Consider the following 27189-nt stretch of genomic DNA (forward strand, 5'->3'; position numbering starts at 1 on the left):
GTCAGTGTTTAGGCTGTGTGATGGTAGGTCAGTGCGTAGGGTACGGAGTGGTCAGTGTGTAGGCTGTGTGATGATAGGTCAGTGTGTAGGGTACGGAGGGGTCAGTGTTTAGGCTGTGTGATGATAGGTCAGTGTGTAGGGTACGGAGAGGTCAGTGTTTAGGCTGTGTGATGGTAGGTCAGTGTGTAGGGTATGGAGGGGTCAGTGTTTAGGCTGTGTGATGGTAGGTCAGTGTGTAGGGTACGGAGGTGGGTCAGTGTTTAGGATGTGGAGGTCGGTCAGTGTTTAGGCTGTGGGATGGAGGTGGGACAGTGTGTAAGGTGTGGAGGTGGGTCAGTGTTTGGGCTGTGTCATGAGGGTGGGTCAGTGTGTAGGGTACGGAGTGGTCAGTGTTTAGGCTGTGTGATGGTAGGTCAGTGTGTAGGGTACGGAGTGGTCAGTGTTTAGGCTGTGTGATGGTAGGTCAGTGTGTAGGGTACGGAGGGGTCAGTGTTTAGGCTGTGTGATGGAGGTGGGTCAGTGTGTAGGGTACGGAGAGGTCAGTGTTTAGTCTGTGTGATGGTAGGTCAGTGTGTAGGGTACGGAGGGGTCAGTGTTTAGGCTGTGTGATGATAGGTCAGTGTGTAGGGTACGGAGAGGTCAGTGTTTAGGCTGTGTGATGGTAGGTCAGTGTGTAGGGTACGGAGTGGTCAGTGTTTAGGCTGTGTGATGGTAGGTCAGTGTGTAGGGTACGGAGGGGTCAGTGTTTAGGCTGTGTGATGGTAGGTCAGTGTGTAGGGTACGGAGGGGTCAGTGTTTAGGCTGTGTGATGGTAGGTCAGTGTGTAGGGTATGGAGGTGGGTCAGTGTGTAGGATGTGGAGGTGGGTCAGTGTTTAGGCTGTGCGATGAGGGTGGGTCAGTGTGTAGGGTACGGAGGGGTCAGTGTTTAGGCTGTGTGATGGTAGGTCAGTGTGTAGGGTACGGAGTGGTCAGTGTGTAGGGTACGGAGGGGTCAGTGTTTAGGCTGTGTGATGGTAGGTCAGTGTGTAGGGTATGGAGGTGGGTCAGTGTGTAGGGTACGGAGGGGTCAGTGTTTAGGCTGTGTGATGGTAGGTCAGTGTGTAGGGTACGGAGGGGTCAGTGTTTAGGCTGTGTGATGGTAGGTCAGTGTGTAGGGTACGGAGTGGTCAGTGTTTAGGCTGTGTGATGGTAGGTCAGTGTGTAGGGTACGGAGGGGTCAGTGTTTAGGCTGTGTGATGGTAGGTCAGTGTGTAGGGTACGGAGGGGTCAGTGTTTAGGCTGTGTGATGGTAGGTCAGTGTGTAGGGTACGGAGGTGGGTCAGTGTGTAGGATGTGGAGGTGGGTCAGTGTTTAGTCTGTGTGATGGTTGGTCAGTGTGTAGGGTATGGAGGTGGGTCAGTGTTTAGGCTGTGTGATGGAGGTGGGTCAGTGTGTAGGGTACCGAGGGGTCAATGTTTAGGCTGTGTGATGAGGGTGGGTCAGTGTGTAGGGTACGGAGTGGTCAGTGTTTAGGCTGTGTGATGGTAGGTCAGTGTGTATGGTACGGAGTGGTCAGTGTTTAGGCTGTGTGATGGTAGGTCAGTGTGTAGGGTACGGAGTGGTCAGTGTTTAGGCTGTGTGATGGTAGGTCAGTGTGTAGGGTATAGAGTGGTCAGTGTTTAGGCTGTGTGATGATAGGTCAGTGTGCAGGGTACGGAGGGGTCAGTGTTTAGGCTGTGTGATGGTAGGTCAGTGTGTAGGGTACGGAGTGGTCAGTGTGTAGGGTACGGAGGGGTCAGTGTTTAGGCTGTGTGATGGTAGGTCAGTGTGTAGGGTACGGAGGGGTCAGTGTTTAGGCTGTGTGATGGTAGGTCAGTGTGTAGGGTACGGAGTGGTCAGTGTGTAGGGTACGGAGGGGTCAGTGTTTAGGCTGTGTGATGGTAGGTCAGTGTGTAGGGTACGGAGTGGTCAGTGTTTAGGCTGTGTGATGGTAGGTCAGTGTGTAGGGTACAGAGTGGTCAGTGTTTAGGCTGTGTGATGATAGGTCAGTGTGTAGGGTACGGAGGGGTCAGTGTTTAGGCTGTGTGATGGTAGGTCAGTCCGTAGGGTACGGAGGGGTGAGTGTTTAGTCTGTGTGATGGTAGGTCAGTGTGTAGGGTACGGAGTGGTCAGTGTTTAGGCTGTGTGATGGTAGGTCAGTGTGTACGGTACGGAGGGGTCAGTGTTTAGGCTGTGTGATGGTAGGTCAGTGTGTAGGGTACGGAGGGGTCAGTGTTTAGGCTGTGTGATGGTAGGTTAGTGTGTAGGGTATGGAGTGGTCAGTGTTTAGGCTGTGTGATGGTAGGTCAGTGTGTAGGGTATGGAGGTGGGTCAGTGTGTAGGGTACGGAGGGGTCAGTGTTTAGGCTGTGTGATGGTAGGTCAGTGTGTAGGGTATGGAGTGGTCAGTGTTTAGGCTGTGTGATGGTAGGTCAGTGTGTAGGGTACGGAGGGGTCAGTGTTTAGGCTGTGGGATGGTAGGTCAGTGTGTAGGGTACGGAGGGGTCAGTGTTTAGGCTGTGTGATGGTAGGTCAGTGTGTAGGGTACGGAGGGGTCAGTGTTTAGGCTGTGTGATGGTAGGTCAGTGTGTAGGGTACGGAGGGGTCAGTGTTTAGGCTGTGTGATGGTAGGTTAGTGTGTAGGGTATGGAGTGGTCAGTGTTTAGGCTGTGTGATGGTAGGTCAGTGTGTAGGGTATGGAGGTGGGTCAGTGTGTAGGGTACGGAGGGGTCAGTGTTTAGGCTGTGTGATGGTAGGTCAGTGTGTAGGGTATGGAGTGGTCAGTGTTTAGGCTGTGTGATGGTAGGTCAGTGTGTAGGGTACGGAGGGGTCAGTGTTTAGGCAGTGTGATGGTAGGTCAGTGTGTAGGGTACGGAGGGGTCAGTGTTTAGGCTGTGTGATGAGGGTGGGTCAGTGTGTAGGGTACGGAGGGGTCAGTGTTTAGGCTGTGTGATGGTAGGTCAGTGTGTAGGGTACGGAGGTGGGTCAGTGTGTAGGATGTGGAGGTGGGTCAGTGTTTAGTCTGTGTGATGGTAGGTCAGTGTGTAGGGTATGGAGGTGGGTCAGTGTTTAGGCTGTGTGATGGAGGTGGGTCAGTGTGTAGGGTACCGAGGGGTCAATGTTTAGGCTGTGTGATGAGGGTGGGTCAGTGTGTAGGGTACGGAGTGGTCAGTGTTTAGGCTGTGTGATGGTAGGTCAGTGTGTAGGGTACGGAGTGGTCAGTGTTTAGGCTGTGTGATGGTAGGTCAGTGTGTAGGGTACGGAGTGGTCAGTGTTTAGGCTGTGTGATGATAGGTCAGTGTGTAGGGTACGGAGGGGTCAGTGTTTAGGCTGTGTGATGGTAGGTCAGTGCGTAGGGTACGGAGGGGTGAGTGTTTAGGCTGTGTGATGGTAGGTCAGTGTGTAGGGTACGGAGTGGTCAGTGTTTAGGCTGTGTGATGGTAGGTCAGTGTGTAGGGTACGGAGGGGTGAGTGTTTAGGCTGTGTGATGGTAGGTCAGTGTGTAGGGTACAGAGGGGTGAGTGTTTAGGCTGTGTGATGGTAGGTCAGTGTGTAGGGTACGGAGGGGTCAGTGTTTAGGCTGTGGGATGGTAGGTCAGTGTGTAGGGTATGGAGGTGGGTCCAGTGTTTAGGCTGTGTGATGGTAGGTCAGTGTGTAGGGTACGGAGGGGTCAGTGTTTAGGCTGTGTGATGGTAGGTCAGTGTGTAGGGTACGGAGGGGTCAGTGTTTAGGCTGTGTGATGGTAGGTCAGTGTGTAGGGTACGGAGTGGTCAGTGTTTAGGCTGTGTGATGGTAGGTCAGTGTGTAGGGTACGGAGTGGTCAGTGTTTAGGCTGTGTGATGGTAGGTCAGTGTGTAGGGTACGGATTGGTCAGTGTTTAGACTGTGTGATGGTAGGTCCGTGTGTACATATGGAAGGGGTCATTGTGTAGCCAGGTTAGGGTGTGTGAGGTGGGTCAATGTACAAGGTGTAATTCATTCCCCTAGGGAAGCTCGGCTGCAGCACCCAATTCTTAGTGCTGGACCAGCTCTTTAATCCGCTGTCCCGGCTGGGGTGTGCAAGGCACAACAGAAGACCCTGTGTCCTATCCGTGGCCATGTAGCATGGTGGGTGGGAGCTCTCCCCATATCCTGTGCCCCCTGCACTGGGGCAGGGCTAGCCAAGGCCTGGCTCAATGGGGCACAGCCACAGTGTGACTTCAGAAGTTGATGGGGAATGAGGTCGTGGGGATGCAGGGTCAGGCTGGGAATGGGGCTGAATCGGCATCCTTGGAGCCTGAAGGCCCCTGTGATCCCCAAGAAAGGTATCTCCTGGGCAGGAACATGCCCCATGCTGCCCCAACCCTTCCTGGGATGGACCCCTCTAGCGGCTCCAAGGGGATGCAGCTGCTCATGCCCATTCTCCCCTTTGTTCCTTCTGAGGGGGTGGCTTTGTACCATGGCCATGGGTCTACTGGGCCCTGGCTTAAAACCCACATTGCCTTGCTTCTCCATGGCAGGAGATGGGCCTGGCACCCTGTGCTGGCCCAGCCCCCAGGGTGGCACAGTAAGGGTTTGCTGCCCACCTGGAAGTTCTTGGTCACATTGAAGTCCACTTTCTCCCTGAACCAGTAATCACCCAGGTCCCCGGCCCTCGTGCGCACGAGCTGCATGACGCCAGAGCTGGTTTGGTAGTAGATGTTGAGGCTGCTGGTGGCCGAGTCGTAGAGGTGGGAGTAGAACACGAGCTGGACCCGGAATGAGCACACAGACAATAAGTGCTTCACTCTGCCAACCCCTGCCACTCAGTGCCAGGCTCAATCCCTGCATGCCCAGGAGCAGCCAGCCAAGAAGGAGGCCCCGGGCTCCAGCGTGGCCTTGGCACAGCCACCCAGCCCAAAGCAGAGGCAGCATGAGGAGGGCAGGGAAGCTGCAGAAGAGCCCCCAGTTTATCTGGGTGCTGGCTGGAGTGTGCCCCCCAGCTCTGCCTGGCTCTGCCTGGCTCCGGGCCATGCTCTCCTCACCCAAAGACCCCAGGAGATGCTGCTCAGCCCACAGCACGACCCTCACCAGCCAATCAGCACCCAAACTTCCTGAAGGTGCCTAGCGCTGGAGAATCCTGACTGGCTGGCGAGGAGGTCAGTGTCCCTCCCGCCCAATGGGGTGGTGCCCAGGGCTCTCTTTGACTCAATAAAATCCAGAGCTTGGGAATTTTAAGCCTAATGATCTGCTGAGGCTCCCATAAAATACCCACCTCGTGCGGCTCATCCACAGCCCTTCCCTCTGCTGCTTAGCTGGGAGCTGCCAGGAGCTGAGCACCAGCTGTCCGGCAAACCCCCAAGCTGCCTCGGGCAAACACAGAGGCCTGTGGCATCTGCAGAGTTCAGTGGTTTCCAGCAAGCCTTGAAGGGCTGGTTTCTCCCCAGCAGCAGCCCCCAGAGGGTGAGGTGCAGGTGGGTGAAGAGGGGCCCTGCCTGCAGTCCCTAGACACTGCATAGGAGCCACTCTCAAGATGTCAGCCGTCCTTCCCGGTCCAGGCAAAGCCGAGAGGAGGCTCGCAGCCGGGTAGCCCAGGGGCAACTTACAGAGCAGCAGCTGGTCGTCGTTGCTTGGAAAGTTGGACTAACGAGTCTGGCCGCACCGCTGCTCAGGTCCTGTGGTCCAGTACTGACGTGAAGGAAAAAGCCTACAGGAGATCAGCAGCACACATTGGGTTGCCAACTGCGTAACCACCCCTGCCCTGCCCCCTACCCCCTGCCCCGCCCCTTCTCCAAGGCCTCGCTCCCTCCCTTGCTCGCTGTCCCCCACCCTCACTCACTTTCAGTGGGCTCTAGGTTGGGGCTGAGGGGTTCAGAGTGTGCGAGAGGGTTCCTGGCTGTGCCTGGGTAGGAGTTTGGGGTGCAGGAGGGGGCTCTGGGCTGGGGCAGGGAGTTGGGGTGCAGGAGGGGGCTGCGGGCTGGGGCAGGGAGTTGGGGTGTGGGAGAGGGTGAGGGGTGCGGGCTCCGGCTGGGTGGCACTTACCTTAGGTGGCTCCGGGTCAGTGGCGCAGCGGGACTAAGGCAGGCTCCCTGTCTGCCCTGGCCCCACACCATTCCCAGAAGTGGCCAGCATGTCCCTGCGGCCCCTGGCGGGGGGAGGGCAGGGATCTCTGTGCGCTGCCCACACCCTGAGCGCCGACTCTGCAGCTCCCATTGGCTGGGAACTGCCTTAGACCTGCTGTGCTGCCGACGAGGTAAGCGGGGCCCAGGGGCTCCACACACTGCCCCCTCCATGCATTGCTCCCAGAAGCGGCCAACACATCCCTGTGCCCCCTGTGCGGGGCAAGGGGCTCTGTGCACTGCCCCTGCCTGCAGGCACCGCCCCCACAGTTCCCATTGGCCGCAGTTTCTGGCCAATGGGAGCTGCATAGTCGGTACAAGGGGTGGGGGTAGCACGCAGAGACCCCCTCGCCCACCCTCCAGAGGCCACAGGGATGTGCTGGCCGCTTCCGAGAGTGGCGGGGGTGAGGGGGGGGCGGCCAGGGCAGGCAGGGACAGTTGGCAACCCTAAGCACACATTGATACAGCCCCCCAGGCTGGCTTTATACCCAGGCCCCATGTATTACTGGGCATGCACCATGCTCTACCTGCTTGCGGGGGGAGGCAGTGTGGCCTAGTGGCCAAAGCACTGGAATGGGATGTGGGCTCTAGGGGGACCATGGGAAAGTCACTTCCCTGCTCTGTGGCTCAGCTTCCCCAGCTGTAGAATGGGGATAATGACAGCGCCCCTGGAGCTGAGATTGCCTGATGACTAGTGCTCCATGCGAGCTAGGGATTGTTGTTAGACCCATCCAGTAACTCCGCCCCCCCGAAAGAGTCCCCAGCAAGAAGGATGAAGAGAGGCAAATACTATGGAGAGAAAACTGCCACCTGGAGCGAGGCCCCCAGCCTCGAACAGCAGAAACTTTTGCAGACTAGGGCCCCCTCCATGCACTTGCACATTTGGTTTTTAATGTTGTGACCTTCCATGCACAAGCTGGTTCCCATGGTGAACTGCTGGTTGGTGTTTCACTAGCATGCACCCCAGTGAGCATGGAAGGCACTCCCTAGCAATATGCAAAGGGGGGTGACTGCAGGAAGGAAGACAAAGATCTGGTAAGAGTTTGCTTGCATAAAGGCCTGAGAGCTGCTTTAACTTGGGGACCTCTGATGCCATCACCCACCCCTGGAACAAAGACCCTGTTTGAAACAGACATGAGCACATCAGAATGTACCGGTGACAACTGAGAAATCCAACAGTCAAAGCAAGGAGCGAGCTAAGGAGCAGAGTGGCTAGGACCAGGAGCGCCGCCAGCTTTTCTGCTGCCCTAGGCGGCGGAAGGTCCTGCCCCGAAATGCCGCCACGGTCGCCGCCCCCCAAATTGTAGCGCCCTAGGCGACCGCCTCGGTCACCTAATGGGTTGTGCCGCCCCTGGCTAGGCCAGTGACTTAGGACTTCTCTCCCCACACCCCGTTCTGCGCTGGCGGGGGCAGAGACACCTCTTGCTGTGCATGGACACACTGAGCACAACATCCGAATGTACTGACGCAGGAGAGCAGCTTCGAGCCGGAACTCCTACCTGTCAGCACCGGGTGTTTGGGGAAGGACTGTCAGACTCAAAGGTCACTCTGATGTGCTGTGTTAGAGGGAACAGCTCATCCTCTGTGGGAGCAGTAAGGTCAGGTTGCTTTTATCTCCTCCGCAAGGGCTCAGAGGTCCCAGCCTGTCCCAGGTGTGTTGGCAGGGGGTTAATGTTTAACATTTGTTATGCTCTATTTTCTTGGCCGTGCCTTCCAGTAACCACTGAGCTTGCTTTCCAGGAGGACATTATGGCTGTCCCCTTACCCAGAGGCCAAGGACTCTGCAGGCGGGGGGCTGCAGGCAGGTCAGCACCACCAGCAGAGGGGTCTAAGACATGGCTTTGGAGCCTGCTCCATCCAGCCACCCCAGAGGGCCAGTGGTGCATTGTGGGAACTCCCATAATCAAGGTAGTAAAGGCAGCCTGTGTGGAACCTGTCCCTAGTATGGGTGTGATTATTCCACGAGCCCAAAGAACCAGCCTGGGCCTTGTTCAGTGACCGAATAACTGAGCAAGCAAAGCATCAGCTTCTCTTGGGCTCTGAGCTGTAGTAGTGAACAGGCTTGCGCCAGGCCAGGGCTCAGGGCAGGAAATATTCCAGGGAAATCCAAACCCTCCCTCTGCATGGAGTCCTCACAGCAGTAAGAGCAGAGTTGAGCCAATCCTAAAGTCACAGTGACCTGATGACCAGGAGGGGACAGGAATGGGTGGGATCTGCAAGCTGCTGCTCCCTGGCCTCTCCACAGAGTGTTACCTGGCCCCACACATCACTCCAGGCAGCAGCATTCTGGGGGGTAGGGAACAGTGTCAGACTCTGGCATCTGCTCAGCCCTAGACACACACAGCAGAACTACTCAGCCCCTTAGCGGCCCAGGCCCCTGGTGTATCCCTGACTCCGCTTCCCTCTCCTGACAGGATGGGTGCAGCACGGGGGGGCCCAGCAGCCCTAAGGGGGTTGCAGAGGTACCTGTCCTGCTGTTGCTGCTGTGATCCCGTGTGGGGCTGCGGGCCCCAGGCGCGAGGTGGACGCTTGTGTTCCTGACCCAGGTCGGGTAATCGGGCCCAGTGTTCCAGCCACACCAGCCCCTCTCAAAGGAACAGGTGGTGAACGATCCTGGCAGGAGAAAGGAGGTGGCAATGGGGGTGACACCACACGGGGGTTCCCCTCACCACCTGGCAGGAGGGCTCTGCAGGGCATCCCCAGGGCTGGAGTCTCCCCTCATTAGCCCCTTCATGGGTGATTTCTCTCTCTTGCATCTGCACACAGGGTACTGCCATCTGCCCGCTGAGGGGGGGTGGTGAGAACAGCCGGCACTCAGTGGCATGGGGAGCCATGGGGAGGGTGGTACCGGGTTCAGTTCTCCTGGCCCTGGCAGCAAGGAGGGCTGGGGGCAGACCCACTCCCCTGCCCACACAGGCGCCCCTGGGGCTTTCGCCGGGATGCCCAGCGGACAGTGGGGAGTTGTCTGGAGCAGCCTGCAAAGGGAGCAGAACCACTCGGGCTAGGCTGGCTCAGATCCAGGCCAGAGATACCCAGTGAGCTGACTGGGGGTGCCTGGGCATGTGGGCACACGTGCCACTGCCCTCCCTAGGAGGAGCCAGAACTGCGTGGCTGGGTGTCCTAGGCCCTTTAGCCCAGGGGCAGGGCTCTGGGCTTGGGGGGACGTTCCCAGCAAATACAGCCTTGGAAGGTGGGGACAGGCTGCTTCAACGCCTCCCCGTCCAGACGGAACCAGGCAATGCCAAAGTTCCCAGGTGCTGGGCCAGGCCCAGCTCGCGCAGCAGGGCGGCACATGGCAAGATTTGGCTAAACTCTTTGCTCTTGGGAGGCATTCAGGCACAGAGCCCCCCAGCAATCATAGCCTGCTCCCCCAGTGTGGTCTGGGAAAGACCCGCTGGGTCCCATCCACCTCTGACTCCAACACACACACACTCTGTGGTTCCTGTCTGGATTTAACAGCATCACTGCTCCCCGGCCACCAACGCTGCCCGCTCTCTAGACCCTGGCGGCCGGTGCTCAGCGCTCTCTGGCCTGGGAACGCTGCCCACTCACGGGCACCTGGCGGCCAGTGCTCTCTGGCCCATGAATGCTGCCTGATATCCAGCCCTGGCGGCTGGTGCTCTCCAGCCCCTGATGGTTGCTGGTCTCCAGCTCGGAAATGCTACCTGCTCTCCTGCCCCTGAGAGCTGATGCTCTCCAGCGGCTCGGGAACACTGCCCACTCTCCAGCCCCTGGCAGCCGGTGCTCTCCAGCCCCTGACGGCTGCCCACTCTCCAGCCCCTGGTGGCCCGGGAACACTCACTGCACTCGGTGGCGGATTCGTCTGACAGATCCCCGCAGTCGTCGGTGCCATCACAGAGCTGCTCCAGCTGCACACATGATCCACGGCTGCAGTGCCTCTCCTCCGGGCCACACTCTAGTCTCAGGGGCGCTGAGTGCAGGCAGGAAAGGGTTAACTCACTCAGAGCTATAGGGCAGATCCCAGCTTTGCAGGTCTGGTGCCCACTCCCCAGAGATGGCGCGGGCGTGGCAGCCTGGTAGTGCTTGGGGCCTCCCGGGGAGTTGAGGGGGCATGAGGCTGTGAGGGTTGGGGAAAGCCGAATGCCGCTAGCTGGGCTTAGCCCTTGCTGCGGGTCTGTGGCCAGGGCCGCTGGGCCCAGCCTGGCTGAGAAGAGCAGCAGTGGGACTCTGAAGCCAGCAAAGCATAGGTGATTGGGGTTCTGGCTCAAGTGCATTACAGGTGTCGATGCGGGCACGACGTGCAGCCCCAGTGACAGCTCTGGTCACACATACGCTCTGGGCAGTGGGCTCTCTCCAGCCAGCAGAGCGCTCACTTCCTCTGACCCCCCCGCCCCCAGCTCCGGGGTCCCAGGGAATCCACAACATCCACAGCCAGCCAGGGGGGTGGAAGTAACTGCCACAGTGCAGCGAGCGTGCCCGCTTCCCCACGCAGCAGCAGCCCTTCAGAGGGGGCTCGTGTGCTCTAGTCCAGGGGCTCTGTCCTGCCCTGGGCATGCCGAGGGGAGGAAGGGGAGGCTAAAGGAACAAGGGAAGCATCTGGGGGCTTTGCACTGGCTCCCTCCTGACTCCACAGCCAAGCGCAGCACCCCGGGTAGAGGCAGGTGCTGCCTTACGCGGCAAGCCACAGCTCCTGAACTCCACGTCGTCCAGCTGCAAGGAGCTCTGCCGCGAGGAGAGGGTTATCTGCCAAGAGAAGGGAAACCCTGGTGTGGGCACAGCCTAGACACCAGCACACCTGACATGGCCCAAGGCGTGGGCCTGACCACCCGCAGCCGCTGGGGTCCTTCTGCTCCCTCTTCCCCCTCCCCTCCTGTGGGAATGGGGAGGGGGGCAGACTTCTGCCTGCTCTTCCCCCGCAGGTGGGGCAAGTAGCCTCCCTCAGCCAGAGCTGACATGAGCCCCCCAGCAGGTGTTGCAGAGTTTGCATTTGCTGGGCATGCTCCCTGTCCAGGGCCCATCACCCACCGAGCACTAGCCCCTCTCAAAGGGGGCCTGTAGACACAAGCTTGTCACATGTGGACTGTCTAGAGTCCGTCTGGCCACTGGCCTGGTTCTATGCTAATGCTGTGGGCCAATATCGAACTGGTGCCCTGATCTCCAGAGCCGGCTGGTTCCCGTGTGACCTATCTCTGGCCACCACACGCCACAGCTGCAATGTCTACCCAGCCCTTTCCCTGCCTTTGCAGCTCTGCGCTTCCCTGGGAGGTAGGTGTGGGGCTGCCCCACAGGCTGTCCGACGCCCCACGCACTGGAGAGCCACGTATCAGCACATCATTCCTAGCTGGCCTGGGAGGCCTGCATGTGCTCAGGCTCTGCCAACTTGGTCAGGCTGTTGCCAGGGGGCGCGGAGCAAGCTGATGGTTGGTTTCTCACCTGGAACTCCCCTGGCACCCGGCCTGTGTATGCAACCAGCTCCTGCCAGGCAGAGATGCTGCTCTTGGGACTCTGCCACAGCGTTCTGGTCTCATTGTCATATGTCATCTCCACCCACAGAGCCGGCTGCACCGTCTCGTTAAGCCCTACAAGCAAGCCAGGATCCAGGATCACATGGGCTCTCCTCCAGCCTGGGGCATCCCCCGAGTGCCCCAGCATGACGTGCCAGTCTCTAGTCACCAATTCTCTCAAAACTGGGTGACTGGGCAACAAAATGGCAGGTGAAATTCAACATTGATAAATGCAAAGTAATGCACATTGGAAAACATAATCCCAACTCTACAGATAAAATGACGGTGTCTAAATTAGTTGTTATCATTCACAAAAGAGATCTTGGCATCATTGTGGATAGTTCTCTGAAAAGATCCACTCAGTGTGCAGCGGCAGTCAAAAAAGCAAACAGAATGTTGGGGATCATTAAGAAAGGGATAGATAATAAGACAGAAAATATCATGTTGCCGCTATATCAACCCATGATACGTCCACACCTTGAATACTGTGTGCAGATGTGGTCGCCCCATCTCAAAAAAGATATATTGGACTTGGAAAAGGTTCAGAAAAGGGCAACAAAAATGATGAGGGGTATGGAATGGCTTCTGTCTGAGGAGAGATTAATAAGACTTGAACTTTTCAGCTTGGAAAAGAGACGACTAAGGGAGGATATGATAGAGGTCTATAAAATCACGACTGGTGTGTAGGGTTGCCATACGTCGGGGTTTTCCTGGACATGTCCGGCTTTTTGGGCTTCCCGTCCGGGGGGAAATTCCAAAAAGCCGGACATGTCCGGGAAAATCGTGACATGCAGGGCCAGCGGTGCTGGGCCGGGGGCCGAGGCCGGGCCGGGGGCCGGGCCGGCAGTGCTGAGCCGGGGACCGGGGGCCGGGACCGGGCCGGCGGTGCTGAGCCGGGGGTGCTGGGCCGGGGGCCGGCGGTGCTGGGCCGGGAGCTGGTGGTGCTGGGCCGGGGGCCAGGGCTGGGCCGGCGGTGCTGGGCCAGGGGCCGGCGGTGCTGGGCCAGGGCCAGGCTGGCGGTGCTGCGCCGGGGGCTGGGGCCAGGTCAGCGGTGCTGGGCCGGGGCTGGGGCCGGGGCCCGAGCCGACCCAGGCTGGAGACGCCGGGGGGGCCAGACTGGGCCGCGCCTCCTCCCCCAACCCCCACCCCCCTTACCTGCTTCAGGCTTCCCGCGAATCAAATGTTCGCGGGAAGCAGGGGAGGGGGCGGAGTTGGGGCGAGGACTTTGGGGAAGGGGCGGAGTTGGGGCAGGGGGGGCGTGGGCGGGGCTGGGGACATGGGTGGGGCCCCGTGAGTGTCCTCTTTTTGGACACTCAAAATATGGTAACCCTACTGGTGTGGAGAAAGTAAATAAGAAAGTGATATTTACTCCTTCTCATAACACAAGAACTAGGGGCCACAAAATTAATAGGCAATAGGTTTAAAACAAACAAAAGGAAGTATTTTTTCACACAACGCACAATCAACCTGTGCAACTCCTTGTCAGAGGATGTTGTGAAGGCCAAGACTATAAGAGGGTTCAAAAAAGATCTAGGTAAGTTCATGGAGGATAGGTCCATCAATGGCTATTAGTCAGGATTGGCAGGAATGGTGTCCCTAGCCTCTGTTTGCCAGAAGCTGGGAATGGGCGACAAGGGATGGATCACTTGATGTTTACCTGTTCTGTTCATTCCCCCTGGGGCACCTGGCATTGGCCACTGTCAGAAGACAGGATACTGGGCTAGATGGACCTTTGGTCTGACCCAGTCTGGCCGTTCTTATGTTCTTATAGCATCAGCCAGTGCCATCCTCTCATCCTAGCTCGGGCACCGTGGTGCCCCCCACTCAAGCCTTCTGCACAGCAACACAGAATGCTGCTGCTCAGGGTGCGAGGCCAGCCTGGCTTGTGCGTTACAGTTTCTAGGCAACTGGGAACCAGGATTCCTGAGGTCTGTAAGGTTCTGCTTTAATCTCACCAGAAGGACCCAGTGGCCTAGCAGCTGGAAAGGTCTCTCTGGCCCCAGTGGCCCTCTAGAGACCCGGACAGAGTATGATAGATTCTGACCCTGTCCCTGGCTCTGCCACCCACTCACTGGGTGAAGTTGGGCAAATTCCTTCCCCCTCTGTGCCTCAGTTTCCCCAACCATAACATGGGGATTATATTATTCCCCACATCACAGGGAGACTGTGAGGAGTCAGAAATGTCTGTAAAATGCTTATGGACCCTCAGAAGAAAGTGGGTGAGTGGAAGGCAGGGGCTATTCATAGTAACACCAATGGTATCTGGTGCTCAGTAGCTGCTAAAACATTGACAATTCAGTTCACACAAGGAATATAAGAACTGCCAGATCGGATCAGACAGGGCTCCATCAAGCCCAGATCCTGGCTCCAGAAGGGTCCTGTACCAGCTGTTTTGGACAGGCATGCACCCCTCCCTATACCAGACAATAGCACATCAACGTGCTGGGAGCAACCCCACCCCGTCAGTTGTCCTGTCCAGCTGCCCATCCCGGCCTCCACCCTCTGCAGCAGCCCTGCCCCCTCCAGTGCTCCTTTGAACCCTAGGCACAGATCTTGTCCCTGTGCTTGTGCCAGGGGCAGGAGAGGCTGGGTCCATCCCCCAGCACAGCACTGGTGTAGTGCAGTGTGTACACCTTTACCTGTTTCCCACAGGCGATACCATGCTCGGATCTCACAGGTGGCTGCCGCTTGTCGCATCACAGGGGACCTTAACCTAGCGATGGCAGCAAACGTGTTTCTGCGCATCTCTGCAGCCATGTACCAGCCTGGGGAAAGCATAGGATCATTCACATTGCGAGGAGAGGCAGAGAAGGAAACACATTCCCTTCCCTGATCTACTCCATGGGAAACAGACCCATCGCGAATGCTGCATTACGTGTGTTCTCACCAGGAGCCTCACCTACAGCAAACAAAAACCAGGCTCCAGTTCTTAGGCTCTAACACAGACCAACAGGAGGAATCCGCCCCAGGAGGGATATTTCAAATAGCAGCAGTATCCTGTGAAAACAGTTCTCATTCCTGGGCAGCACTGCCACACTGAGAGGCAGCATTTACCCAGGTTTATTTGAATGCATGATTCCATATACCCCTGAGAATTGAGTCACTATAACCTGTGCAAAGAGCCTTCTCCTCTGCAGCTCATGGCATCTGGAGCAGCCTTCCCCCACCCCTTCTTCTCTGCATCTCCACTCACGCCAGCTCCTTGCACAGGCCTCCTCATCTCTGACTACCTCCATCATGCCTCGTCCTTTTCTCAGGCCTGGTCTACACTTAAAATGTAGACCGACCCAGCTGTGCCGCTCAGGGGTGTGAATGGGGAGGGGCCGAGAGACAGGGCCTGGATGTCCGCAGTGCAATTTTATAGCCCCACAACCCCAAGTCAGAGGACATGAGCCTGCCCCAGGGGTTTTATTGCAGCGTAGACAGACCCAAAGCCAGCCTGAGTTTTAAAGAGCCACCGTGTGCCGATCACAGGCGGATCTGTTCTGAACACCACAGTGCACCCTACCCCTAGACGCTCGTCAGGTACAGCTGCTGCAGGGAGGGCGATTTTTTCAGCTCGATACCCCAGTGCAGAGGTAACGAGAGTGGCCACAGGCTACCCAGCAGAATGTGGTGCGGTTACCCAGATCAGTGCCCCGGGTGTGATCGGCGCTGGGTCCAGTCCCCCACATGGCGACGCTGGCTCGGTCTGTGACCCATCTGTAGACAGAGGTGCTCACGTCCTTCCAGCCACAGTTGCCCTCTTCAAAATCGCAGGTGAAGGGAGTTCCCAGCGTGACTGATTCTTTGTGATAACCTGCTGGGAAGCAGAGGAGAGTGATTAGTGCTCCGGAGGGCTGGGCAGGACTCATTCCTGGGAGTAGCAGATTCCAGGACGTTTCTGCTGGTGATAAATCAGCAGCATCGGACATTTGGGGATTCCTGTGGGAGGGGGTAGGGGAGTGGGGGATGAGTGGAACTAGTGAGGAGAGTGGGTACTTAGGTGGGTGAGTAAGTGGCATGTGGATAACTTGAGGTGGCTCTCATGCCAGGCAGAGCTAGCAGGAAAGCCACAGTTGCGTAGCCCTGCAGTGCATTTGGCTCATTCAGGGCCATTGGCCCATCCTTGTGTGATGCAGTGGGGCCCTGGTTCTAGGTTGCCAACTCTGACTGAAGCTATTCTGGGAGATTCCCCCCCCACCCCTCCCAACATGACATAATGTCATTTTCTTAAAATATCCTAGTAAAATCTCCTGGATTGCTTTCAAGGAGATGGATGCCGATTCCAGGAAACTCCAGGCCAATCCTGGAGGATTGGCAACCCTACCTGGTTCCCTACTCTTTTCTTGGAGCAGGTTCAGGGCCCAGGACCCTGGGGAACCCGAGGCTAATCCCAGGAAAGCTGCTATGCAGGAAAGAGCAGCCAGAAGCCAAAGAGCAAGAGTGAGAGGCAGCCGGGACTCACCGCACTGGTTCTCATCGGAGCAGTCCCTGCAGTCGCAAACAAAGTCACACACCTTCGGGGCAGGACTGCTGCATCTGTTGATGAAGATGGACTGGACGCCAGGGTGAGGCCAAGCTACCAGAGAGGATAAAAGCCAGCATCAGGGGGCCAGCCCCAGGCAGCACTGAGGCTAGGGTGACCAGATCAGAGAGGCGAAATATCGGGACGCGGGGGGGAGGGGGGAGAGGGAAGGGGGCGGAGCCAAAAAATAAAAAAGCCGGTAGGGAGAAAAAAAAAAAAAAGCACGAACAAGCGGGAAGTGCCTAGGCTGGTGCCGGTAAACAGCGGCCCCCGGATCCCGGGATGCAACAACCCCCGCCCGGAGCCCGATGCCGCGGAGATGGGCACGGACAGGGGGAGCACCCCCGCCAAGTCCCTGCGCGGAGACCGTCCTGGGCTGGCCGCGGGCGCACCAGCGTGTGGCAGCCCCTTCCCTGGCAGGCTTCAGCTCCCCGCGGGCCCGGGAGTGCAGAGCTGTAGCTACCTTCGCGCCACTGGGCTACACCCCGCTGGAGAAGTGGGACCTTGCCGCGGCCCCCAGGCCGGGACTCGCCCAAGCATCGCGGGACGGGATCGCCTCACCTAGGGTCGCACACCCAGCCAGGCATGCACTGCTCTCCCCGCCGGCAGACAGACTCTAATTATCCCCAGCACCGCGGTGGAGCCGCAGCCCGACCGGCCCTTCCAGCTGCTACTCCGCCTCTCCCTCGCCGCGTGTCAGGCAGAGGCATCTGCCTGGCACCCAGCGCCAACTACCCCCTCCGGGGCCGGAGCGCACGTGGCGGAGGTGAAGCCCCGAGGAACCAGAGTCCCCACGCGGACAGCTGCTGCCCCCCCACCCATGGGCGCGTAGGGAGCCGGTTCCCCAGGCTGGACCCGGGGCTGCCCCCCTGCAGGTACCCCCCGCCCTCCTGCCTGCGATTGGGCCAGGGCCAGGCCGGACTCACCCCGCTGTCCCCGGGCCTCCTCCCTCCAGTGCTTGCCTGGGAGGGAGGAGGAATGCGGCGTGCTTCGGAAAGAGGCGGGGATTTGGGGAAGGATCCAATGGGGCAGTTGAGGGGGTGGGGCCAGGGCGAGGATTTGGGGAGCTATCCAATGGGGGAAGGAGGGGGCGGAGTTGGGGCAAGGGAGGGGGCGCGAGCCAGAGCGGAGGGCAAAAATTGCTTGTTTGTCCAGTGTCCCGACCAAACATTGGTCGGGACGCGGGATAAACGAGCAAATATCGGGACAGTCCCGACAAAATCGGGACGTCTGGTCACCCTAACTGAGGCCTGGCCCTGGCCACTGGCTCCCATCTCTGCAGGGGGTTGACACCAGGTTGTGAATCTGGAGGCTTGGAGGCCTGACAGGTGGGGAGCAGCTGCTCTGAGTTCTCTGAGCCTCAGCACCTGCAGAGCTAGGCTGGGGATCTGCGGCAGAGATTGCAGGGCTGCCCTTTCCAGCTGGGCTGAAGCTTGGCCTGGTTCTCTTTCGCATCAGCCTGTGGCTGCAGGAGGAAGATGGTGGCTTTGTGGAGGTCATTTACCACAATTCATGGGCTGAATTCATGGGCAAACATGGATGGAGGCAAAATCCCAGCGAAAGTCGCCATTGATGAAAAAGAGCTAAGGCAGTTGCCCCATCAGCATTTGGGGCTAGGCGGGTGGGAACTCCCTGGTCTCTTGGGATCTGGAGTTGAAGACCCACAGGCTACATTTGAGCTTTGGATTCTCCTGCCTTACAGTGGCATGTCTCAAATACACCATAAAATACTTCTAATGTCAGGGGTGGGCGGGAGCCTGGTCGCATGGTGAGAGCTCAGAACGCTGGGGGTATATTGCCAGCTCTGGGAGAGAGTGGGTTCCAGCGGGAAATGGGGCTTGAGATCTATTCCCTGCTCTCTGTAACACCTTGGGAAGTCACGTCCCCTCTCCGTGCCTCAGTTTCCCCCATCGTAAAATGAAGAGAATGGTGCTGACCCAGCCTTGTAAAGTGCCTTGAGATCTGGAGATTAACATGTAACACCAGCAGACCAGGCACCAGCTCACACCAGGGTTCCATTTCTCAACTGGACACGTGGCTTAAGAGCGATAAAACAGGTACTAGAATTATAAGAAACTTTTTAGTGTCTAGACTCTGTTGAATGCTTGTGAGTTGCTGCCGGAATTCATCTTACCTATAATATCTGTGCTCCAGATTGGAAGGTAATATTGGAGCGGGTGTATTGGGAGCCTCTGGGACTGAATTGCCATACAGGAGAGGGAGCTGCTCTTCTACAGAAATTGTTACACTCCCCCCCACCCCCAAGAGGAGACTCAGCAATGCCAGGTGGGCTCTGGTTGGTTCTTACAACTGGAAACTCCCCACATCTGGATTGACAAACTGTCAACAAAAAGACTCCTACAGTTGCTCTGCTGCTCCCGTCCCATGAAGATGAGTCACCTGAGTGGAGCTGCCCTTTGCTGAGTTTGCAGCTCAGAGCACATGGCAGGAGGGGGATAAAAACCTCAACCGAAGGAACTAAGGTCTCTAGGCTGCTTGGACTCAGGCGCAGGGGGGCACAAGTTGTTTTTAGGCATAATCAAGAGATCCTCGGCTGCTTAGCCTGGGTTAGCCCTAAAGGACATACAGAGCTTGCTGATTACAGAAGCCTGTATTATCTTTTGAAACCTAAGCCTGTAATTCATTTGTGTCAGTTGTGTGTCTATATTTGCTGGCTGGCTTGCAAATAACACTCTAATTTCCTTTTCCTATTTAATACGTCTTCATATAGTTTACTATAGGGTTGACTACAGGCTTTGTCTTTGGGGTGAGACCTAAAGCACAACTGATTGGGATAAGTGACTGGTCCATTGGGATCAGAAATAACCTGAAAATTGCTGTGATTCTTGGTGTAAGGGGCCAACTACCACAGAGCTATGATCACCTGTGTGGCAAGACAGACTGGAGAACCCAAGGGGACTGTCTGTGACCAGGGATGCCAGAACAAGGGTGGGGGGGGGGCAGGGGGCCATGGCCCCATCACTTTTTACCATCTGTAAGGGTGAGCGACGGGGGGTGGAGAGGAGTAAGCAGGGGATGGGGTCTTGAGGGGAAGAGGTGGCGCAGGGGCAGGGCCTAGGGGGAAGGGGCAGAGCCTCAGGGAGAAGGGGTGCCGTGGTGGCAGGGCCTCGGGGGTAGGGGCAGTGCATGGGCCAGGCATTGATGGAAGGGGCAGGGCGGTGGCATGGTTTGGGAGCCTGAGGAGTTTTCACTTGGTGCATTTGGTTGGTGAAATCTAAGTATAGAACTCACAACGTTTGGGGTTGGTACCCTGAGGCAGTCCTGAGGTTGGCACTCACACTCCTGCATAACCTTTGTGAGCATCACAAAATAGTGATGTTATTTAACTGAACATTTGTCATGCTGTCTGGAGTGGCTCATGACCATGAGTGCCGACCGCAGGGCAGACTATCAGAAAACGGCAGACACCGCAAGCTGGTGATGTGGCCTATAATTAGACTTCACCAAGCCCATAACAAATGTGAACTCCTGGATCACTCTACCAGTCTTACCATGGAGTCACAGACAGTTCCCTTGGACTCTCCAGTCTATAGGGTTGCCAAGCGTCCGGTTTTCAACTGGAACGCCTGGTCAAAGAGGGACCCTGGTGGCTCCAGTCAGCACCGCTAACTGGGCCACTAAAAGTCCGGGCAGCGGTGCAGCGGGGCTAAGGCAGGCTAGTCCCTACCTGCCCTGGCTCCGTGTGGCTCCCGGAAGCATGTCCAGCACCTAGGCTTAGGGGTCGCCGGGGGCTTGTGCTCTGCCCCGAGCGCCAACTCTGCAGCTCCCATTGGCCAGGAACTGCAGCCAATGGGAGCTGCGGGGATGGCGCCTGCGGGTGGGGGCAGCATATGGAGCCCCTGTGGCCACCCCTATGCCTAGGAGTCAAAGGGACATGTCACCGCTTCTGGGGGCCGCTTGAGGTAAGCACTGCCTGGCCAGAGCCTGCACCCTGCACCCCCTCCCACACCCTGAACCCCTTGACCCCATCCCAGAGCCCCCTTCTGCACACCAAATTCCTCGTCCCCGGCCCCACCCCAGAGCCCGCACCCCCAGCCAGAGTCCTTTCCCCCTCCTGCACCCCAACTCCCTGCCCCAGTGTGGTGAAAATATTGAGTGAGGGTGGGGGAGAGCAAGAGATGGAGGGAGGGGGGATCAAGTGAGCAAGGGGTGGGGCCCCGTGGAAGGAGTGGGGTAGGGGGCGGGGCAAGGGTGTTCGGTTTTCTGCAGTCAGAATGTTGGTAACCCTACCAGTCTATCCTGTCACCCAGACAAACTCGCCTTTGTAATAAATGGTCACGCCAAAAATCACACCGCATCAGGTTGCTCCCAGTCTCCAGAGACCAGCCACTTACCCCAGATCAACTGGTACTCCAGATCTTACACCAAAGACAAGGCTGGCAGCCAATTCTATAGTAAACTAACTATAGGTTTCAGAGTAGCAGCCGTGTTAGTCTGTATCCGCAAAAAGAACAGGAGTGCTTGTGGCACCTTAGAGACTAACAAATTTATTAGAGCATAAGCTTTCGTGGACTACAGCCCACTTCTTCGGATTTCCACTCCATACGGCTAAATGCAGTTAGTCTCTAAGGTGCCACAAGTACTCCTGTTCTTTTTGCGGATACAGACTAACACGGCTTGTACTCTGAAACCTGTCATTATGCAAGGCACTGCATTTAGCCGTATGGAGTGGAAATCCGAAGAAGTGGGCTGTAGTCCACGAAAGCTTATGCTCTAATAAATTTGTTAGTCTCTAAGGTGCCACAAGTACTCCTGTTCTTTTAACTATAGGTTTATTAGCTAAGAAAAGGAAATGAGAGTTATTGAGGTTAAAGCAAGTAAAATATATGAATAGGTGAGTCACAGGTTTCAGAGTGGTAGCTGTGTTAGTCTGTATCAGCAAAAACAACGAGGAGTCCTTGTGGCACCTTAGAGACTAACAAATTTATTTGGGCATAAGCTTTTGTGGGCTAAAACCCACTTCATCGGATGCATAGAGTCACAGTTGTAACTCCAAATGGTGTCAGTGATGTAATAAACTGCCAGTTTCCCAAAAGTCTTTCAGGGTACCCAGATTGTCTCTGGGGATCTCTGCTTTGCATCCAGTACACTTCCCTGTAAGAGTCCAAACAGTCCAGACATGAAGGATCTTTCCCTGAATCCATTCTTATAGCTTTTTCTGACAGAAGACCAGCTGACAGGGTCACTACCCCGTGGGCTCCTTCTCTGAGGACAGAGAGTGAGGAATGCATTTTAAGTCTTTGATCTCTGATCATCACACACAATGACAACTTGATTTGAAATTAGCACTTTTCTGTTAGTTCTTTATTTGCATTCCACAAGGCCTCTTTCTCGTTTGAGGGGTTATTTAGTTACAGGGGTGTACACAATGTAGATGTTTGCTATTACATTGTAATGGGATACAGATAAGTGAAAACAATGCATTTAATGTCCCATTCATTGTCATGAAGTTTAAATACACATTTTTAAATTAACTGCAGATCACTCTCCCGTCGACTCCTGTACTCCACTGGATTGAGAAGAGTAAGGGGAGTCGACGGGAGCGCGTCTCCATTGACATTGCGTATTAGGGTTGCCAGGAGTCTGATTTTATCAAAAATTTTCCTTTAGACTTTATCATCCAGCTGCCTATTCTCTGCTCGTTTCGGTGTGAAGCTCTTTAGAGTGGGGACAATCGTTTGGGTCTGTGTTTGCACAACACCTAGCACAAAGGGTTCCTGGTCCAGGACGAAGGCTCCTAGGCGCTAGGGGACTGTGCCTAACGAATAACTGAACAACGGGAATTGATCCATTATATTAAACGTGTCCACACGATACAGCTGAAATAAACCAGTTCGGTAATCTCCCAGCAGCATTCTGATTAAATCAGTCTGTTTGATTTACTCAAGTCAGCATTTCCTGTTCCTGTTCCCTCGGGAACAGCTCTAGTGTTTGTATTTCAGTGGTGTCTGGAGGCGCCACCTGAGCTCAGGCTCCCATTGTGCTCAATGCTGTACAAACACCAAGTGAGAAACCAGACCCTGTGCTGAAAAGCCCAGTCTAAAGAGACATGACAAAGGGGAAACTGAGGCATGGAGAGAGCCAGTGACTTGCCCAAGGTCATCCAGGGAATCAGTGGCAAAGCTGGGAATAGAAGTTAGGTTCGCTGAATGCGAGTCTGATGCTCTAACCACTAGACAATACTCCTTCCTTTAGTGTGGAGTCATTCAAGGCTCAACCTACCTTTTGCTCTGTGGCAACACAGTCCAAGGGAACTATCCGGTCTAACATGTGGCATGATCAAAGGCAATCTGGCCTCAGCTTCTTGTTTAAGGGCAAAACGTCTCCTTAAAGCCCTGGCATGGTGGGAGGTTACAATCCCACACAATGGGACACAGAGAAGTTACATGTGGAGGTTGAATCTGAACTAGCAAGTGGTGGCTTGTCCCCCGCCCTCCCCCAGAAATGTCCCACTGGGAAGTGCTGCGTCCGTCCGTCCGTGAGGAGAACTTACCAGAGAGCAGCAGACCCAAGAGGAACAGCCGCGCAGGCATCTCCCGAGCCTGTGCCCCGGGGCAGGTGTGCAGCTGGGAGCTAACACAGCTGCTGGAGGGGCTGTGCTGCAGAGCGAAGGCTGGAACCAGCTCCCAAGGACTTGACAAGCTCTGGACTTCAGCCCCAGCTCTTACCCACACTGCAGAGCTCTTGATCCCAGTGCAATCAGTCCCAGGGGAGCAGGTTTTATCAGCAGGGCATTTCCCTGTGGAACTGACACTGTAGCAGGGACATTCAGGGGTGGAGCAGAATGACAGCTTTTTGGCGGCGCCAGTATCACACATCCTGGGGAACAGTGACCATGGACCCATCTCACTCCCAGGAGGAGTGTGTGTTGGGGGGGAGATAGTAGGGGTCTCTCAGGGGGTCCACAACAGGGAACTCCTGGGTATCCCCAGCCAGCCCCTGAGGAGCCCTCACTTGTCCTCACTTTACCCCCTCCCCCACCCTTGCTATCCACTGTCTTTCCAGGTAGGGAAAAAAAATGCATCCGAAGAAGTGAGGTTTTTACTCACGAAAGCTTATGCCCAAATAAATCTGTTAGTCTTTAAGGTGCCACCAGACTCCTTGTTGTTTTTGAAGATACAGACTAACACGGCTGCCCCCTGATACTTTCCAGGTAGGGGACTCTGGAGGCCATCAGTGCTGAGCTGCCAGGGGACTGCTGCTGAGTCACACCTGGGGCTTGTGGCATGCACTGGCTGAGTGCGTGTGCCCACATCTGGGTAGCGGCTGCTGGCCTCAGGCAGGGTCAGAGCCTGCGTACTCCCCTCTAACTGAGTAGCTCCAGAAGCCCATGTGATCGACAGCTGGACTTTTGGACAACCCCAACCCCGGGGTTCACACTCCAGACCCTTTACCAGCTGCCTCCTCGGGCTCAAATGGAGCCATGACTGGGGAATGTGCAACCCCGCACAATGGGGAAAATTGGGGTTGAAGACTGGAATTCAAGCAAGACATCTGGGTAGCTGAGATGCGGATAAGCTAATAATTCATTTGGATTTCATGATGGCTAAGGACTGTGTAGGTGTCTTACAAATGCTGTCCGGGCAAATTCCCTTTATGGATGTGGCCCGGGTGAGACAAGTTTGCAGGCAATTGGTTTGCAGCGAATGAGCTGCCTGTCCCCATTATAACAGCTACATGCTGTGGTAGCTTCCCAGCAAGGAAAGATGGGGAGTGGGTGGCCCTGCTTTGAGATCCAGGATCCTGGGGAATCTTAGCTGTTTAAGTTCTTGTGGCTCTGAAGCTGGCACTGATCCCTGTTTGTTTGCTAAATGTTTCTGACAAACAGACACTAGCTGAAAAGGAACCACAGTAGCTACCTGTGAATGGGTGAGTGCGGGAAACACTGGCACTGAGGAAAAGTACAAGGCGGAGAGGCAAGCTCCCAGAGTTTCTACTGGAATTGTTTCAGTGCAGTGCTGTGTATTTAAATGAGAAGCAGCAGAACAGTCTGAGGGTCTGTCTGCACTGCAATTCAAACCCGCGGCTGCTGGCCCAGGCCAGCTGACTTGGGCTACGGGGCCCAGGCTAAGGAGCTGTTTAATTGGGCTCAGGCTGGAGCTTGGGCTCGAGGACCCGGCAAGATGGATGGGTCCCAGAGCTCAGGCTGCAACCAGAACATCTACACCGCAATTGAACAACCTCTTAGCCCAAGCCTGCTGGCACGGGCCAGCCGCCGGTGTCTAATTGCAGGGCAGACATACCTTGGCCTAAGGGACTTTCCAGTTAGGAATCAGGAGTTGTTCTCCTGATCCACCAAAGACATAGGTTGTAGTGCACTGGTCCAGCACCAGATTGATGCTGGAGGAAACCAGCTCACCAGTTGGGAAGAGGGAAGAGGCATTACAAGCCATCCAGAAAATGTCTCCAGAAGGCATAGTAGAGCCTTCAGTCAGCCCTTGGGCTCACCTGAGGGATGGATAAGAATGGGGTGGCAGCACCAGATGCTGTGTGAGCCATAGAAAATTAAATCAAGTCACTTTAAAGGATTCTTGACCATTACTAGGAATAGGTGATACTCATGGAGCAGGTCCTCAGGGAATCAATTATGAAACACTTAGAGGAGAGGAAAGTGATCAGGAACAGTCAGCATGGATTCACCAAGGGGAAGTCGTGCCTGACTAACCTAATTGCCTTCTATGAGGAGATAACTGGCTCTGTGGATGAGGGGAAAGCAGTGGATGTGTTATTCCTTGACTTTAGCAAAGCTTTTGATACGGTCTCCCACAGTATTCTTGCCACCAAGTTAAAGAAGTATGGGCTGGATGAATGGACTGTAAGGTGGATAGAAAGCTGGTTAGATCGTCGGGCTCAACGGGTAGTGATCAATGGCTCCATGTCTAGTTGGCAACTGGTTTCAAGCGGAGTGCCCCTAGGGTCGGTCTTGGGGCCAGTTTTGTTTAATATCTTTATTAATGATCTGGAAGATGGTGTGAACTGCACTCTCAGCAAGTTTGCAGATGACACTAAACTGGGAGGAGTGGTAGATACACTAGAGGGTAGGGATCGGATACAGAGGGACCTAGACAAATTAGAGGATTGGGCCAAAAAAAACCTGATGAGGTTCAACAAGGACAAGTGCAGAGTCCTGCACTTAGGATGGAAGAATCCCATGCACTGCTACAGACTAGGGACCGAATGACTAGGAAGCAGTTCTGCAGAAAAGGACCTAGGGGTCACAGTGGATGAGAAGCTGGATATGAGTCAACAGTGTGCTCTTGTTGCCAAGAAGGCTAATGGCATTTTGGGCTGTATAAGTAGGGGCATTGCCAGTAGATCGAGGAACGTGATCGTTCCCCTTTATTCGACATTGGTGAGGCCTCATCTGGAATACTGTGTCCAGATTTGGGCCCCACACTACAAGAAGAATTTGGAAAAATTGGAAAGAGTCCAGCGGAGGGCAACAAAAATGATTAGGGGTCTGGAGCACATGACTTATGAGGAGAGGCTGAGGGAACTGGGATTGTTTAGTCTGCAGAAGAGAAGAATGAGGGGGGATTTGATAGCAGCCTTCAACTATCTGAAGGGGGGTTCCAAAGAGGATGGAGCTCGGCTGTTCTCAGTGGTGGCAGATGACAGAACAAGGAGTAATGGTCTCAAGTTGCAGTGGGGGAGGTCTAGGTTGGATATTAGGAAACACTATTTCATTAGGAGGGTGGTGAAGCACTGGAATGGGTTACCTAGGGAGGTGGTAGAGTCTCCATCCTTGGAGGTTTTTAAGGCCCGGCTTGACAAAGCCCTGGCTGGGATGATTTAGTTGGGAATTGATCCTGCTTTGAGCAGGGGGTTGGACTAGATGACCTCCTGAGGTCCCTTCCAACCCTGATATTCTATGATTCTATGATTGCAGCGGGTTCAGTCTGGTTTTCCCACACTGGATCTTAGCAGTGGGTGCTGGTATGTGGAAATGGATCCAACAGAGAGGGACAACCTGCCTGCACAGCAGGGCGGGCCTGTGGCAATACAAAGTGATAGCTTTTGGTCTGTGTAAAGCAGCACACACATCTGAGAAGCTAATGGAGACTGTGACAGGGCAGGCCCCTCCCAGCCTGCCTGCCACACCTAGACTCTACATGACATCCTGGTGCTGCTAAAACCTGTGAACAGGACCTGGTACATTTATAAATGCTCTGTTACAGGCTGGAAGCTGATCATCTGAAATAGAACCCCAAAACCGAAGTTGTTCCAAGAAGAGGAAGCCTACCTCAGGCACCCAACTGGTGAGGCGAGAATTTCCACCGGCAAAAAGAAAAAGAAGGCTGTAGAGAACAGCCAACTCCTCAGCCATTCCCCGATGTGCTGAGTTTGACAGGACTCTGCTCCTATTACAGAAGATGTATTTGTGAGTTTGCCAATATAGTAAAGCTGCTGCATAGGTCGGGTGAGAAAGGGAAACCATTCCAGCGGTCAGCACAGTGGGATCTGGCATTTGCAGAGCCAAAAAAGGCTCTCGTGACTGCTCCTGTCTTAGCTTAGTCATGTTTCAAAACCTCTTCCATATTGGACCCAGACGCTAGCACTTTTGGGTTGGGGGTGGTATTGACACCAGAACACAAAAGACAGGAGAGGGTGATGGCTTATCACAGCAAAAGACTAAATTCTCTTGGAAGAAATTATTGCACCAATTGAAGGAATGCCTGGCAATGATTACAACTATAGAGTGTTTCCACCACTAGCTGGCTAGGAGAACTTCACGCCTGTGGTCAGGCCAGACCAGGCATCCTTGCAATGGCTCTTTAGATTTAGGAGTCTTGAGGGGCCACTTTCCGGGTGGCTGGAGAACCAGCAATGCTGTGATTTCACAATCACACACAGGCCTGGACACAAGCATGGGAATGCTGATGCCTTGTCCAGCTGGCCTTCTTGCAAACACTGCCCTTAGCAGGCGAGCAAGGAACTGGCCATTAAAGGGAAAGTGTGTGCTCAGTGAGAAATGACCCTCGCCTCGCTCTCTATGCCCCACAAAGTGCAAATGTTCCTGGTTCATCCCTGGGACAGTGGATGTAGGGTGCAGGCATGAACTCCAGAGCAGTGAAAAGTTTCCCAAAGAGCCGACTCTGAA

At 55.5% G+C, this 27189-nt stretch overlaps 1 protein-coding gene across 1 annotated transcript in view; it reads right to left on the bottom strand.

Moving 5' to 3' along the window:
- The window catches only part of MAMDC4 (MAM domain containing 4), a 94582-nt gene extending 71918 nt beyond the window's left edge, over positions 1-22664 (bottom strand). The window contains exons 1-10 of the mRNA XM_054007076.1: positions 22582-22664; positions 16008-16121; positions 15186-15359; positions 14200-14325; positions 11490-11635; positions 10730-10799; positions 9898-10026; positions 8562-8708; positions 5583-5683; positions 4584-4745 (exon numbers count right to left, since the gene is read on the bottom strand). Of these exons, the coding sequence (XP_053863051.1) occupies positions 4584-4745; positions 5583-5683; positions 8562-8708; positions 9898-10026; positions 10730-10799; positions 11490-11635; positions 14200-14325; positions 15186-15359; positions 16008-16121; positions 22582-22621 (1209 nt within the window). The 5' untranslated portion in view covers positions 22622-22664. The remainder of the gene's footprint in view (positions 1-4583; positions 4746-5582; positions 5684-8561; positions 8709-9897; positions 10027-10729; positions 10800-11489; positions 11636-14199; positions 14326-15185; positions 15360-16007; positions 16122-22581) is intronic.
- Positions 22665-27189: the final 4525 nt, after the last annotated feature.

This window comes from Malaclemys terrapin, chromosome 17 (assembly GCF_027887155.1).
Source record: "Malaclemys terrapin pileata isolate rMalTer1 chromosome 17, rMalTer1.hap1, whole genome shotgun sequence".
NCBI lineage: Eukaryota > Metazoa > Chordata > Testudines > Emydidae > Malaclemys > Malaclemys terrapin.